Below are 15,512 nucleotides of genomic sequence, written 5' to 3' on the forward strand. Positions count from 1 at the left end.
TTAACAATAATTTATTGTACATCTAAAACTACTAGAAAAAAGATTTTTAATGTTACTAAAAAAAAAAAATGTTTTAGGTGATGACTATCCCAGTTACCCTTTGATCATTACACATTGTATACAGGCATCAAAATACCACATGTACCTCCAAAATATGTACAATATATATCAATAAATAAATACAAACAAACAGATAAATTAAGTACATTTAAATATGCCACTGCCAAGAGGCCTCACTGCACAAACCTCTTCCCTAACATCCACCCAATACCCTATCCCTCTTATTCTCACAGACTCCTAGAATGCTGACAAATTAGACCATTACCTCTAGAAATCTGGAAATCTGACAATCTCAAATCAAAGGGCTAAAATTCTGATGTCAGAAGTTTCCCAACAGAAGCCCAATCACATTTAAAAAGGAAAGAATTAACCCAATACCTTTTTTTTTTGAGACAGAGTCTCACTTTGTTGCCTTTGGTAGAGCACTGGGATGTCATAGCTCACAGCAACCTCAAACTCCTGGGGTCAAGCAATTCTCTTGCCTCAGCCTATCAAGTAGCTGGGACTAGAGGCACCCATCAGAATGCCCAGTGATTTTTAGAGATGGGGTCTCGCTCTTGCTCATGCTGGTCTCAAACCTGTGAGCTCAGGCAATCCACCTGTCTTGGCCTCCCAGAATGCTAGGATTATAGGCGTAAGCCACCCTGCCTGAACGCCAATACCTTTTTCTTTTCACTTTCCCCTAAATATCCTCAATTGGTTCATTCATCAATTCATTCATTTGCTGCTATGATTCAGGCACTAGTCTACATGCTGAAATACAGCATTAACGCAACAAAGGCCTTACTTAATGAAACACATATTGGAGCACATACAAATGTCTATCAGTGCTGTGGACATGAAAGCAAAATAAGAGAGAATGGGAATGGGAAAGACTAGTTCTCACAGAGCAGCCAAAGAAGAAAACGCACTTCACTGTTATGTAACATTTAAGCAAACAAGAAGAAAGCAATACCCAGGCATGCTGCTATCTGATGAAAGCAAATTTAATCAAAGTTCATTCAAGGTTCTAACTCCATATAAGATTAATATAGCAGCACACTTCACACTTCCTACCTATCACTTATTTTGTTATGAAATTTCCTTTTAAATTTAATTTAGCTGGTGCGGTGGCTCACGCCTGTAATCCCAGCACTTGGGAGGCCAAGGCGGGTGAATTGCCTGAGCCAGACCAAGACCCCTAAAAAAAATATCCAGGCAATGTGGTGTGCACCTGTTGTCCCAGCTACTTCATAGGCTGAGGCAAGAGAATCTCTTAAGCCCAAGAGTTTGAGGTTGCTGTGAGCTGTGACACCATGACACTCTATTGAGGGCAACAAAGTGAGACTCTGTCTCAATAAATAAATAAATAAATAAATAAATAAATAAATAAATAAATAAATTTAATTCAGAGGAAAGCTATTTCAGAAGGCATCAACAGCTTCTATGGCACCGAATGTTGCTAGTGATTAGGCCCTACTAATTACAATGCTTCGTGATGCCAAGGGAAAACCTTTGAAAAGTTTACCATTTATTCAACAATTTTTGAGTATTCCCTACAAGATACTGTGCTGAGTGTTTTATTACATTATCTCCACAAATATCCCTGGGATGTTATCCTCATTTTACGGATCAAAAAACGGATTCACAGCCCCATAGCACAGTGGTTACAGCGCCAGCCACAGGCACTGATGGTGGTGGGTTCGAACCTGGCCCAGGCCAGCTAAACAACAATGACAACTGCAACAACAACAACAACAAAAATAGCCAGGCATTGTGGCAGGTGTCTGTAGTCCCAGCTACTTGGGAGGTTGAGGCAAGAGAATCCCTTAAGCCCAAGATTTGGAGGTTGCTGTGAGCTGTGACGCCATGGCAGTCTACCAAGAGGAATGTAGTGAGACAAAAAAAAAACACAGACTCACAATAATTTGTCTAACATAACAAAGCACAGAACTGGGTTTTGACACTCTGGTTTCTCTTCAGATCGCATAAATCTTTCGCCTTTTACTAAAGAACTGGGTTTTGAACTTGGGCCATCTAGGCTGAAATACTCAAGCTTTACTGATGTCATACTTTTGAAATTCCTTAAAAAATCTAGCTCTTCAGGCAGCGCCTGTGGCGGGTTCAAAAAAAAAAAAATCTAGCTCTTCTGAGACCTTCCATTTCTTGGTCTCCTACATGTCAACCAAAGATGACTTTTGCTTCCTTTGAACTGTAAAGCCCTTTGTTTATACTTTCCATGTGGTACTTCTTGGTTATGACATATTTGTCTTACTCTATAACAACAGATTAAGGAAGGATAAAAAGGGAGTTAGTTATGTTTTATTCATCACAATATCCTACCTCCTGACACTCAGCATACATGTTCACAAACTGCACGAAATCTCAATGCTGAGATGTCTGTATGATCCTACAGCTCTTCAACTTTCCTGATATAAGTTAGTACATGAAACTATCTTGCGTTTCACTCAAGATCATAATCACTCCCACTGACTTAGAAACTTAACCTCAATATTACAGTTTTATTGTCAATAACATAGATCAATAGTTCTCAAAGTACAATACCCACACCAGCAGCATTAGCATTACCTAGAAACTTATTTAAAAATGGTAATTTTCAGGTCTCCCCCTCATATCTATTCAATCAGAACTCCCCGCAGTGGGGTTCAGCAGCCTGTGTTTAGCAAGCCTTCCAGGTAATTCTGAAGCACTTGAAAACCACAGAACTAAGCTAAAGTAAGCAAATGGCTCAAAGAAAAGAAAAAGTCTTTAAGCACAAAGATGTCACTTATTCTGCCTTGCATTGTTTTTTTTAATTTTTTGTTGTTGTTTTGTTGCAGTTTTGGGCCAGGCGGCCCACCACCTCCGGTATATGGGGCCAGGACCCTACTCCTTGAGCCACAGGCGCAACCCTCCAGCCTTTCATTGTTTTTAAAGAAAAAAAAAAACAGCATCAATGTAAATTATTATAGCACCTCAAAAACCTGAAAAAACCTGAAACCAGTTAAACAGTTTATAATAGGTTTTTTTAAGAACATGGGGATTGGGGCGGCGCCTGTGGCTCAGTCAGTAAGGCGCTAGCCCCATATACCGAGGGTGGCGGGTTCAAACCCGGCCTCGGCCAAACTGCAACCAAAAAATAGCCGGGCGTTGTGGCGGGCGCCTGTAGTCCCAGCTGCTCGGGAGGCTGAGGCAAGAGAATCGCTTAAGCCCAGGAGTTGGAGGTTGCTGTGAGCTGTGTGAGGCCATGGCACTCTGCCGAGGGCCATAAAGTTACACTCTGCCTCTAAAAAAAAAAGAACATGGGGATTTAGCCGGGCATTGTGGAGGGCGCCTGTAGTCCCAGCTGCTCGGGAGGCTGAGGCAGGAGAATCGTGTAAGCCCAGGAGTTAGAGGTTGCTGTGAGCCGTGTGACGCCACGGCACTCTACCAGAGGTACAGTGAGACTCTGTCTCTACAAAAAAAAAAAGAACATGGGGATTGTGAGGGTGGATAACACCCACCCCTGGGTGAGGGGCTCTTCTACAAATGGAACTTTACCCCAGATGTGAGAACAATGTAACCTTAAAATTGTACCCTCCTGGCTCAGCACCTGTAGCTCAGTGGCTAGGGCATCAGCCACATACACCAGGGCTGGGGGGTTTGAACCCAGCCTGAGTCTGCCAAACAACAATGACAACTACAATAAAAAAATAGCCGGACATTGTGGTGGGCACCTGTAGTCCCAGCTACTTGGGAGATAGGAGCTGCTTAAGCCCAAGAGTTTGAGATTGCTGTGAGCTGTGACGCCATGGTACTCTACCAAGGGTGACATAGTGGAGACTGTCTCCAAAAAAAAAAAAAAAGTACCCTCCTATTAATTTGAAAAAAATAAAACAAATACTCAAAACAAAAACAAGCAGAAGAGAATATGGGGAAAATACGTATACTATAATACTAAATAAACAAAGATATATAAAAACACTATTCATGGGCAGCACCTATGGCTCAAAGGAGTAGGGCGCCAGCCTCATATGCTGGAGGTGGCGGGTTCGAACCCAGCCCCTGCCAAAAAATAAAATAAAACATGATTCATATTACATGACCTTAACTATGTATAAAAATAGGTCTAAAATAAGGGCAAGATAGTAACATCATTAGTTATTTTGAGTGTATTTTCTATAATAAGCAATTTTTTTTTTTTTTTTTGAGACAGTCTCACTTTTTCACCCTGGGTAGAGTGCCTTGGCATCAGAGCTCACAGCAACCTCAAACTCATGGGCTCATGTGATCCTAATGCCTCAGTTTTTTTCATTTTTTTAGTAGAGATGGGGTCTCACTCTTGCTCAGGCTGGTCTTGAACTCCTGAGCTCAAGTGATTCACCCACCTCAGCCTCTCAGAGTGCTAGGGTTACAGGCCTTATTAAGCAGTTTTTAAATGTAGCTTGCTAAAGCACTTTATAATATTTTAATGTTTCCATTATAATTTATTCTCTTTTAATAACTGGATATCTTGGCTGGCGCCTGTGACTCAGTGAGTAGGGTGCTGGCCCCATATACCAAGGGTGGTGGGTTCAAACCCAGCCCCAGCCAAACTGCAACATAAAAATAGCCGGGCGTTGTGGCGGACGCCTGTAGTCCCAGCTACTTGGAAGGCTGAGGCAAGAGAATCACCTAAGCCCAGAAGCTGGAGGTTGCTGTGAGCTGTGTGACGCCATAGCACTCTACCAAGGGCGATAAAGTAAGACCCTGTCTCTAAAAATAATAAATAAATAAATAAATAAAAACTGGATATCTCAAGTTAGAGATTCTGGAGCCATTATAAACATTATAATAAAGTTAGCTCTCCCTCTGGAGCCAACTTGGACATATTTACTGTTCTTACTATTGTCTTTTCACTAGCAAGTAACTTCTCAGATACTCAACATTTCATTGCACTTCACTTCCAAAATTCTAGCCACTGGTAATCTCAATTTTCTGTAACCTTTTCAAAAGAATTTATATCTACCCTCACTGCCCAAGAGTTCACCTCTTATCCATATTCAAATCTCTCAACAAACTTAAGTATAAGATACCTGTCTTCTTACAGAAGAGTTTATTACATTAATCCTAGACAATGCTATAAAAACTACCTACGTTAGCCCACTGGCCATATTCTTTCTTTAAAACTCTGGCTGGGCAGCTCGGCGCCTGTGGCTCAAGCAGCTAAGGCACCAGCCACATACACCTGAGCTGGCGGGTTTGAATCCAGCCCGGGCCCGCCAAACGACAATGATGATGGCTACCAAAAAATAGCTGGACATTGTGGCAAGTGCCTGTAGTCCCAGCTACTTGGGAGGCGGAGGCAGAAGAATCGCTTGAGACGAGGAGTTGGAGGTTGCTGTGAGCTGTAATGCCACAGCACTCTACCCAGGGTGACAGCTTTAGGCACTGTCTAAAATAAAATAAAATAAAATGACCTCTGGCTGGGCATGTGGCTCAGAACTACAATCCTTGTACGTTAGAGGCCAAAACAGGATAAGATCAGTCTGGGTAAGACAGCAAAATCCCATCTCTACAAAAAATTAAAAAATTAGCTGGGCATGGTGGCACTTGCCTGTAGTCCCAGCTACTTGGGAGCTGAGGTAAGCAGATCACTTGAACCCAGAAGTTTGGGGCTCTTGCAAGCAATTATGCTGCCACTACACACTAATCCAGGCAACAAAGTGATACCCTGTGTCAAATGAATAAATGAATGATTGAATGAAAGAATAAATAAGAGTGAAATACATTCTTCTTAGTAAAGCATCGCAAGAATGGAGAAGCAAGAATCCTATGTATTCAATTCTGATATGAGGACAATTAATGACCTAGTACACGGTGAGGGGTGGGAAAAGGGGAAGAGAAGAGAGAGGGAAGGAGGGAGGGAGGTGGGGCATCACAGTGTGTGTGACTCTACTTTTGGGGGCGGGACACAATTATAAGACAGACTTTACCTAACAAATGCAATCAATGAAACTTAGTTCTTTGTCCCCTCAATGAATCCCTAACAATAAAAAAAAAAGAAAGAATAAATAAATAAATTTCCACAGTGGCTGGCACAATGGACACTCTGTAGAATGAAAGCAACCTCCTTACTTTCTACAAGTTGCTCCAGCAATCATCCTAAACTGAGCTTTTCTAATTTGAGCTAGCTACAAACACAAATTAGAAACAGGTACAACTTTTTTCTTTCTTTTTTTTTTTGTAGAAACAGTCTCACTTTATTGCCCTCGGTAGAGTGCCATGGCGTCACACAGCTCACAGCAACCTCCAACTCCTGGGCTTAGGGGATTCTCTTGCCTCAGCCTCCCGAGAAGCTGGGACTACAAGCACCCACCACAATGCCTGGCTATTTTTTTGTTGCAGTTTGGCCAGGGCCAGGTTTAAACCCGCCACTCTCGGTATATGGGGCCGGCGCCCTACCCATTGAGCCACAGGCACTGCCCAGGTACCCAGCAGAGGTCCTCAAACTTTTTAAACAGAGGGCCAGTTCACTGTCCCTCAGACCGTTGGAGGGCCAGACTATAGTTTAAAAAAAATATGAACAAATTCCTGTGCACACTGCACATATCTTATTTTGAAGTAAAAAAACAAAACGGGAACAAATACAATCACATGGTCTCATGTGAGGACCCCTGGTAGAGTATTGTATTATTTAGGTATCCCCTAGCAACTCTCCCTCCCTGCTCTTTTCCACCAAGTGCTGCAGTTGAGTTTCCCTCACTTGGCCTCTTGTCTAGGGTCCTTAGAGACCCTTACCTTCCCCCTTCCTCACTGCTTTTATATCTTTCCCATCCATCTATCTCCATCCCTCCTTTCTTACACACACATCCTATACTTATTTTTTCTCTTTTCCACCAGATCTCATTTATTCAAAAAATATTTATTGAGAATATCCTACCTTTCAGGCATCAAGGATAGAACAGCAAGAAAGAGAAATACTTTTCTGGTACTGTGACATCACAGGAAAGACCTCACACAAAATATTACAAAGTATGTCACATGTCAAGAGAGAAGCAGTTATAAAAAGTTGTAAAAGGACACAGCAAGGACATGACCTTTGCCAAGGCTTTTTGGGTTTAGAAGTGGAGATGCCCAGAAAAAATTTGACAAATCTTCCCTTGTATTTCCCTCCTGTCTGGGAGGAAAGTATGTCCCTTCCCACTCTGCCCTTGTCTTATATCTGAATTGTTTTATCTCTGGAATAGGCCTTTATGGCCACTGACTTTGGTATGTGTACAATGACCATCCTAAAGTATACCTGTATTTATTTCATTAAGCCCAAAGTCACTATTTTTTATTTATTTATTTTTTTTAGAGAGCCTCAAACTGTCACCCTAGGTAGAGTGCCATGGCATCACAGCTCAAATTCTTGGGCTCAAGCAATAGCTGGGACTATAAGTGCCCACCACAATGCCTGGCTAGTTTTTGTTGTTGTTGTAGTTGTCATTGTTGTTTTAGGTGGCCTGGGCCAGGTTTGAACCCACCAGCCTCGGTGTATGTGGCCAGTACTCTACCCACTGAGCTACAGGGCCAACCCAGAGTCAATATTTTTAAGCTAAAACTAATTTTTAGACTTTAAAAAATTATGTATGTAATTTTGCTGTGTATATAAACATATATGCTTATGTATAGTTATATGTATTTAATTGTCCCAATGTATTTAAGGGCAATGTAAATAAAGTGTTGTATGAAGGGCCTGAAAACATTTGTGGACTTGTCACATTAATTTCTTGCCTTTCTCCAGAAAATTGCATTCTCTTAGAATACAACTTCCAAGCATGATGCAGAAACTCTGTGGCATTCTGCTCACTTTCCACTGCTCGGCTGTATGTACAGAAAGTAAAAAATGTTCCCTCAAAATGATATTATCCTACTTCTGATGTCAGAAAATTATAAAACCAGGACTGCCCTGAAGGGTTTGGATTGTTTTGATGCAGAAGGTACAGAAGACCTGCTCTTCTGTACTCTCCAAAACATACAGTAGGACAGTGAAGCTGACTAGCCAGACCATGCAATAAATGCAGTAACTGTCAGGTGCAGCTAAATTCCTCCTTGAAAAGGAGAGTCGTGCTCCCTTCTAGGCCAGATACCCGAGAGCTTGGGAACTAAAAATTTTATGGATTTATACCAGTAAGGGAGGATGGGGTATGAGCTACTTCACCTAATTCCCTATCAAGAGCTCTTCATCAGGGTTGGGACTTAACCTAGGCCAAGACTTTCCAGCAAGACCAGTACCCGAATGCAAATTCAGTTAGGCAATGAGACTGCTTCCATAACTCCCAACACTCCTGCCCAGGACTAGATTAAACCTGTCTCTTACACTCATTCTTCTAATCCAAACAATAGATATCATAACTTTAAACGTGTTGTATGAAATGCCTGTGAGCACTGAGGTGGAAACATCAAATGAACAGCTGGACATCAATCTTCAGAGAACAGGTCCAGGTAAGAAATAAATATATAGTAGTTAGCAGAATATAGACAAATGGTAAGTGAAACCAGGGAAGTGGACGAAACTTGTCAAAGTCTACAACTCATGTTATAAAGAGAAAAAGAAAAAGGAAGTGGGGGACAGGAGGGAGATGCTCATCTCCACGGCTGATTTTAGGACTAAGTTAAGAGATACAGGGTGAGTAGCCCTTATGCCAGTGTTTTTCAACCTTTTTTATCTCACAGTACACTTGAACCTATAGTTAAATTTCCATCAAAAAAAAAAATGAGTAAAAAAAAAAAAGGTTATACTTACTGTGCTTTGACCTTCTTTCGAAAATAATTTAATTAAGGCCGGGCACAGTGGCTCATGCCTATAATCCCAGCACTTGGGAGGCTGAGGCAGGTGAATTGCCTGAGCTCATTAAGTTCAAGACCAGCCTGAGCCAGAGCAAGACCCCGTCTCTAAAAAATAGCCGGGCACTGTGGCAGGCGCCTGTAGTCCTAGCTACTTGGGAGGCTGAGGCAAGAGAATAGCTTGAGCCCAAGAGTTTGAGGTTGCTGTGAGCTATGACAAGACGGCACTCTACCAAGGATGACAAAGTAAGACTCTGTCTCAAAAAAATAATAATTTAGTTAGTGATCTTTAAAAATGTTTTCAGCATACCTAAGATCCTCTCACGGCACACCGAGGCATACCAGTTGAAAATCACTGCCTTATGTTGGCTTGGTGCCCGTAGCAGTGGTTACAGCGTCAGCCACATGCACCAAGGCTGGCAGGTTCTAACCTAGCCCAGGCCAGCTAAACAACAAAGACAACTGCAACAACAACAACAACGACAAAAATAAAATAGCCGGGCACTATGGGGCATGCCTGTAGTCCCAGCTACTCGGGAGGCTGAGGCAATATAATCCCTTAATCCCAAGAGTTTGAGGTTGCTGTGAGCTGTGATGCCACAGCACTCTACTGAGGGTGACATAGTGAGACTCTGTCTTAAAAAAAAAAAAGAAAAAGAAAAAGAAAATCATTGCCTTATGCAAAATCTTATGCAAAATGCTTGGGACCAGAAGTGTTACCTATTTTGTACTTTTTCAAATTTTGATATATTTGCACATATATGATGGATATTAATATATTGGGAATGCGGGCAGCACCTGTGGCTCAGTGGGTAGGCGCGGGCCCCACATACCAAGAGTGGTGGGTTTGAACCCGGTCCAGGCCAAACTGCAACAAAAAATAGCCGGGTGTGGGCGGCGCCTGTGGCTCAGTCGGTAGGGCACCGACCCCATATACCAAGGGTGGTGGGTTCAAACCCGGCCCCGGCTGAACTGCAACCAAAAAAAATAGCTGGGCGTTGTGGCGGGCGCCTGTAGTCCCAGCTACTCGGGAGGCTGAGGCAAGAGAATCGCTTAGGCCCGGGAGTTGGAGGTTGCTGTGAGCTGTGTGATGCCATGGCACTCTATCGAGGACCATAAAGTGAGACTCTGTCTCTACAAAAAAAAAAAAAATAGCCGGGTGTTATGGTGGGAGCCTGTAGTCCCAGCGACTTGGGAGGCTGAGGCAAGAGAATCACTTAAGCCCAACAGCTGGAGGTTGCTGTGAGCTGTGACATCACAGCACTGTACTGAGGGTGACATAGTGAAACTCTGTCTCAAAAAAAAGAATATTGGGGATGGATCCAAGTCAAAACACAATGTTCTGTACACACCTCATACACATAGCCTCAAGGTAATTTTATATACTATGTATTTTGAAATAATTTTCTGCAGGAAACAAAGTGTATGTACCCTGAAGCATTCAGTTAGGCATGCTAATAATCAGTGGTCAATGTGGACAATCAGTGGTTGTCTGGCATTACCATCATTCCTCACTCTGAATTTACATACGGTATATCACTAATCATTTTCTTATACTTATTGACACGTAAGTACTTACCAGTAAAACATATGGCAAACCATTAAAGTGAGAAAATAAAGTATTCAGGGTAACTTGTGTTCAGTACTCAAAAAGTTTCTGATTTTGGGCGGCGCCTGTGCCTCAGTGAGTAGGGCGCAGGCCCCATATGCCGAGGGTGGCGGGTTCAAACCCAGCCCCGGCCAAATTTCAACAAAAAAATAGCCGGGCGTTGTGGCAGGCGCCTGTAGTCCCAGCTGCTCAGGAGGCTGAGGCAAGAGAATCGCATAAGCCCAAGAGTTAGAGGTTGCTGTGAGCCGTGTGACGCCACGGCACTCTACCCGAGGGCGGTACAGTGACACTCTTGTCTCTACAAAAAAAAAAAAAAAAAAGTTTCTGATTTTGCAGCTTATCAGAGTAGGAATGCTCAGCCTGAATATGAAAAGCCCATCATTTTACCTTCCTACCTCAGTGATGTCCGCTAGGTCCGATAATTAAGTTTGTGAACTTGCCACCATGAGCTTACATTGGTAACACTGTACAAACAGCTCAGTAAGGTTTCATAACCTTGATGTATCAATGACTCACAACTGTATTCTTGTCAATGTGTGACAGTGTCTTGCTGAGTGGTGTCCATCATCGTGTTTTTTACATGCTGTCGTGAGAATGTCAGAGCTTGAATTAGAGCAACAAACAAATATTAAATTTCTTGTTAAACCTGGCAAGAGTGAAAGTAAATTCAGGGACATGTTAGTCCAAGTTTATGGGGATAATGCCATGAAGAAATGGCAGTGTACAAATGGATTAAATGTTTTTCTGAGGGGGAAAAAAGCCAAAAAAATAAATAAATAGAAATAGAAAAATAAAAAAATATAGAAATATGGTTTATTTGGCTAATACAGAGTAGAATTATATTAAATCTCCCTTGGAGCAGCGAGGGTGGGTAAGAGTTTAGCTTTCAAAGGAAAGCAGCCTGAAAGCAAAATTAACATCAAAAAAGGAAACCACGTGGTCGGCATCTGTGGCTCAAAGGTGTAGGGCGCTGGCCCCATATACCAGAGGTGGTAGGTTCAAACCAGGCCCTGGTCAAAAAAAAAAAAAAAAAAAAAAAAAAAGGAAACCACGGGTCAGTGCCTGTAGTTCAGCGGTTAGGGCACCAGCCACATACACCAGGACTGGCGGGTTCAGGTTTGAACCCAGCCCAGGCCTGCTAAACAACAACTACAACAAAAAAACAGCCAGGTGTTATAGCTGGTTCCTGTAGTCCCAGCTACTTGGGAGGCTGAGGCGAGAGAATGGCTTAAGCCCAAGAGTTTGAGGTTGGGCATAGCACTCAAGGGCAACACAATGAGACTATCTCAAGAAAAGAAAAGGAAGCCAGTCTGAGCCTTGCTCTAATATTAAAAGAAGGGGGAAAAAAGGGAAAAAAAGCAAGCCAAATGTACTAAGCAAAATCGTGCTGTCAATAATGAAATGAGCCCTGCAACATGGAGAATCTCTATGACAATAACCTCAAGGCAAATTTCAATATGCAACTAATATATGTTTCAGATACAAACATTCACCCTTTATCTGTGACCTATATATTTTTTCTTCTACCCACTACATCCTCTTTTGTTAAAAGTAACACAAAAGGAAAACAATTTTGAAATCAAAGTAAGACTTATATTGGGGTGGCGCCTGTGGCTCAGTCGGTAAGGCGTCGGCCCCATATACCAAGGGTGACGGGTTCAAACCCAGCCCCAGCCAAACTGCAACCAAAAAATAGCTGGGCGTTGTGGCCGGCGCCTGTAGTCACAGCTACTCGGGAGGCTGGAGGCAAGAGAATCGCTTAAGCCCAGGAGTTGGAGGTTGCCGTGAGCTGTGTGAGGCCATGGCACTCTACTGAGGGCCATAAAGTGAGACCCTGTCTCTACAAAAAAAAAACAAAAGTAAGACTTATACACTCCAGCTGCAACTTCAACAAGATACCATCATGACTAAACTCCTGATTCATAACTTTCCAGAATTATGCAATTCATAACAGTTCGACTGAAATCATTTTTGGTGATCCAAAGAGTACTTTAAAAGCCAGGCTTCCATTTATATATGTATTTTCTGCCCTTCCGAAAAATGTTGTCATATGCCTAATTAATATTTATTACTGCCATTATAGTAACATTTATAGGACAATATATATAAACAATAAATATTAATAATCCACGATGCTCTTTAACGGTGAAACTATCTGTTGGGTCCTGACAAACTCAATCTAAGTAATGGTAGGGTTAAGCTAAGCAATAAATTATGTCCTGAGCTGTCAAACAAACATAATAAGTCATTCTTCCAAAGAAAAAAATACCCACAAGGTATATGTTCATCACCAACTGTGTGAACCTGACAAATAACAGCATCTTTCTGACACTCACTTTTCCTACCTCTTCATGTCAGTCTCTAACTCCTACCAGACTCAAAGTTCCACCATTAGGTATGTCCTTATTTTCCCTCATCACACCCCTAACCTTAAAGTCTGGGATCAAGTATCATCTCCTCCAGGAAGCCTTCATTAACCGTCCCAGGCTGGGTCCAGTGCCCCTGTGTGATAATACCTGCCATAATGTGCTCTAGCACTCTCCTCCATGTTGCTTTAGAAGTGTCTGTTTAGACATCTATATGTCTATACCAATATGCCATAAGCCTTTAAAGATGTATATTGTCTGAACTTTGTATTTCCAATGCCATGCATACACGTAGTATGTACTTGGCAGATAGTATGTGTTCTCCAAATACTTGATGATTAAATAGGTAAGTTATCCATTTTTCTGGCAGAGATGGCCTGCACTTCATAAAAAAAAAAAAAAACCATGGTCAGAAAAACCCTTATCTGTAAATGCTGTTATGAATTGATCTAGAAAGTAATGTTCTTCTTTATACTCTATGATTCCTTAAGATTCATGTTTATTTTTCCCCCTGGGAACAACAGAGTGATAATAACTTAAGTCAAACAAATGTGTTAGGGTGGTGTAAATATTATTTTAGTATCCCAAAACACATTTTATTCTTTTTATTAACATTTATCCTTAAAATGAAGATCCTCACCTTATTGCTCCATCCTAAGTACATCCATACTTCAAAATTTTCCTTCAATTTGTATAGACATCACTTCTCAGTGGCTCCACTTCCTAACTGGCTCCCTTGACTTTCATTAAAATAGTCACTTGTTTTTGTTTGTTTTTGAGACAGACTCTCAAGCTGTCACCCTGGGTAGAGTGCTCAAGTGATCCTCTTGCCTCAGTTTTTCTATTTTCAGTAGAGATGAGGGTCTTGCTTTTTGCTCAAGCTGGTCTCCAACTTGTGAGCTCAAGCTATCCACCACCTTAGCCTCCCAGAGTGCTCTAGGATTACAGGCCTGAGCCACCCTGCTGGGCCAAAATAGTCACTTGTAATCCATTTCAGTTCAGCCAACTATAAGGCAGTTGTTCAGGTAAGAACATTCAACAACTTTAAGATCACTATCAGTCAATTACAATTTCTGTTCATTAAATAAGAAAAAAATGCCGGTAACAAATTAATGTAAAAATTTTGATTAGCCATAAAGAAAACCCAGATGGTCTCTAAATCTGCACAATTCTGGGTATCACAGTGGAATTTTGGGACCAATATAATCATGAAAAATGACAAAGTTACAACTTCACTGGGAAAACAGACTGTTTCACACTTTATTACTAATTAATCAAACAGTCTGACACGTCAACTTTTGAAAGATAAAGGACTCTAAGATACACTAAAAGTTCATAGTAATGACTTCATCAAACCGCACATCTCAATGGATGTCCATTCTTAAAATGCAATCTCTCTGTAAATTCTAATTAAATAGAAACCCTCCACTTTCTAAGCTCAAAAGTGATCAAACTGGTCATCCCTGCTAATTCCTTTGCTTGAAATAAGAAAGTATCACGAGTTGGCTTAGCAGGTTTTAGCCTTCTCCCAACTCCCCCCCCCAAGCACCTCCAAAAGGCTACAACTTAAATAACCAAGAACGTGCTTACGATGTTTGCAAAACACAACTCCAAGACTCTAACTCCAGTGAACCCTGTATATGATACAACTCTAGTTGCCACCTTCCAACCAGATTATTGCATAAGTACGTCCTACAGTAGAAATTCTAGTTCCCTCCTTAGAAGGCCAGGAAGAACTCTGGAACTTTGGGTCCTTCCTTTCCTCCTCGCCGAGCCCTGCCTTTGGTAGGAACACACAAGATATTAGATTTGTTCCTCAGCAAGGCAAGGACCTTGGCCACATCTCCCTCTTCAAACACGAGCCAGCGCTCCCCAACCCCTTTATCTCTTTCCCCAACACAATTCACAAATGCAAATCCAGGGAGTAGATCCCTCCCACTAAGTCTCCACAGGAAGCCCCTCCAGCACCCTTTTCTCACAGACAGACAAGTCCGTATCCTTTATCTTTCCTAAAGTCGGAGAGCCACACCCCCTTTCTATAACGAAAACTTAGGGACAAGCCACCGTCGCCCAATACCCCGCCCCCAAACACCTGATAGATCCAACTCCCGGCTTGTCCCTCAAAGCAGCGCACTTGAGACACCCGCCTACGCCAGCTCCCCGAGGGTCTTTACCGAGTCGCTGGTGGGAGCCAAAGCCCGGGTCGTCCGGAGGTCGCGGTGCCAGCACGAAAGGAACCAAGCTGGTCAGGAAGAGGAGACACTGCCTCATGTTCCTGGCCTGTCCACCGGCTCCACCTCTCTGGGCAGCTCTCGCCGGACGGGGGTTCAGAAACTGCTCACATTTGGAGACGAGGGGATCCGCCCGGCCCAGCCCCTCAAACTTCTCTCCTCCCGCGCCGCCTACCGGGAAGCGGTTAGAGCCACTCGCTAGGTCCCCGGAAGCGCAGGTGGCGCTCACAGACGCCGGCCCAGCCCGCTTCCGGCAGTCCGGGCGCCCCACCCTTCACCACCCACAGGCGGAAGCAGGTGCCGCGCGGCCTGTCGGGAGGCTTCGCTCGCCCCGCCCCGCGCCGGCGCGCCGCGGGCTCCAGGGCCGCCGCCATCTTGCGGGTCTTCTGCGAGCCCCGCCTGTGTCGTTCCCAAGGGGTTCGGCCGGCGCCTTCCGGGAGGCGGGCGGTGACGTCCTAACTCGACCCAGCCCGCCTT

General features: G+C 43.0%; 1 protein-coding gene across 6 annotated transcripts in view; it reads right to left on the minus strand.

Annotated features, from left to right (window-relative positions):
• Positions 1-15,311, minus strand: part of ADAM17 (ADAM metallopeptidase domain 17) — a 77,786-nt gene extending 62,475 nt beyond the window's left edge. For 2 of the 6 annotated variants that reach the window (XM_053587859.1, XM_053587855.1), the window contains exon 1: positions 14,979-15,310. In XM_053587859.1, the coding sequence (XP_053443834.1) occupies positions 14,979-15,075 (97 nt within the window). In that variant the 5' untranslated portion in view covers positions 15,076-15,310. Of the gene's footprint in view, positions 1-14,978 lie in introns of all 6 variants that reach the window. The other 4 variants (XM_053587857.1, XM_053587858.1, XM_053587860.1 and 1 more) reach the window with 4 other exon arrangements.
• Positions 15,312-15,512: the final 201 nt, after the last annotated feature.

The sequence above is a fragment of the Nycticebus coucang genome, chromosome 4, assembly GCF_027406575.1.
Source record: "Nycticebus coucang isolate mNycCou1 chromosome 4, mNycCou1.pri, whole genome shotgun sequence".
Lineage (NCBI taxonomy): Eukaryota > Metazoa > Chordata > Mammalia > Primates > Lorisidae > Nycticebus > Nycticebus coucang.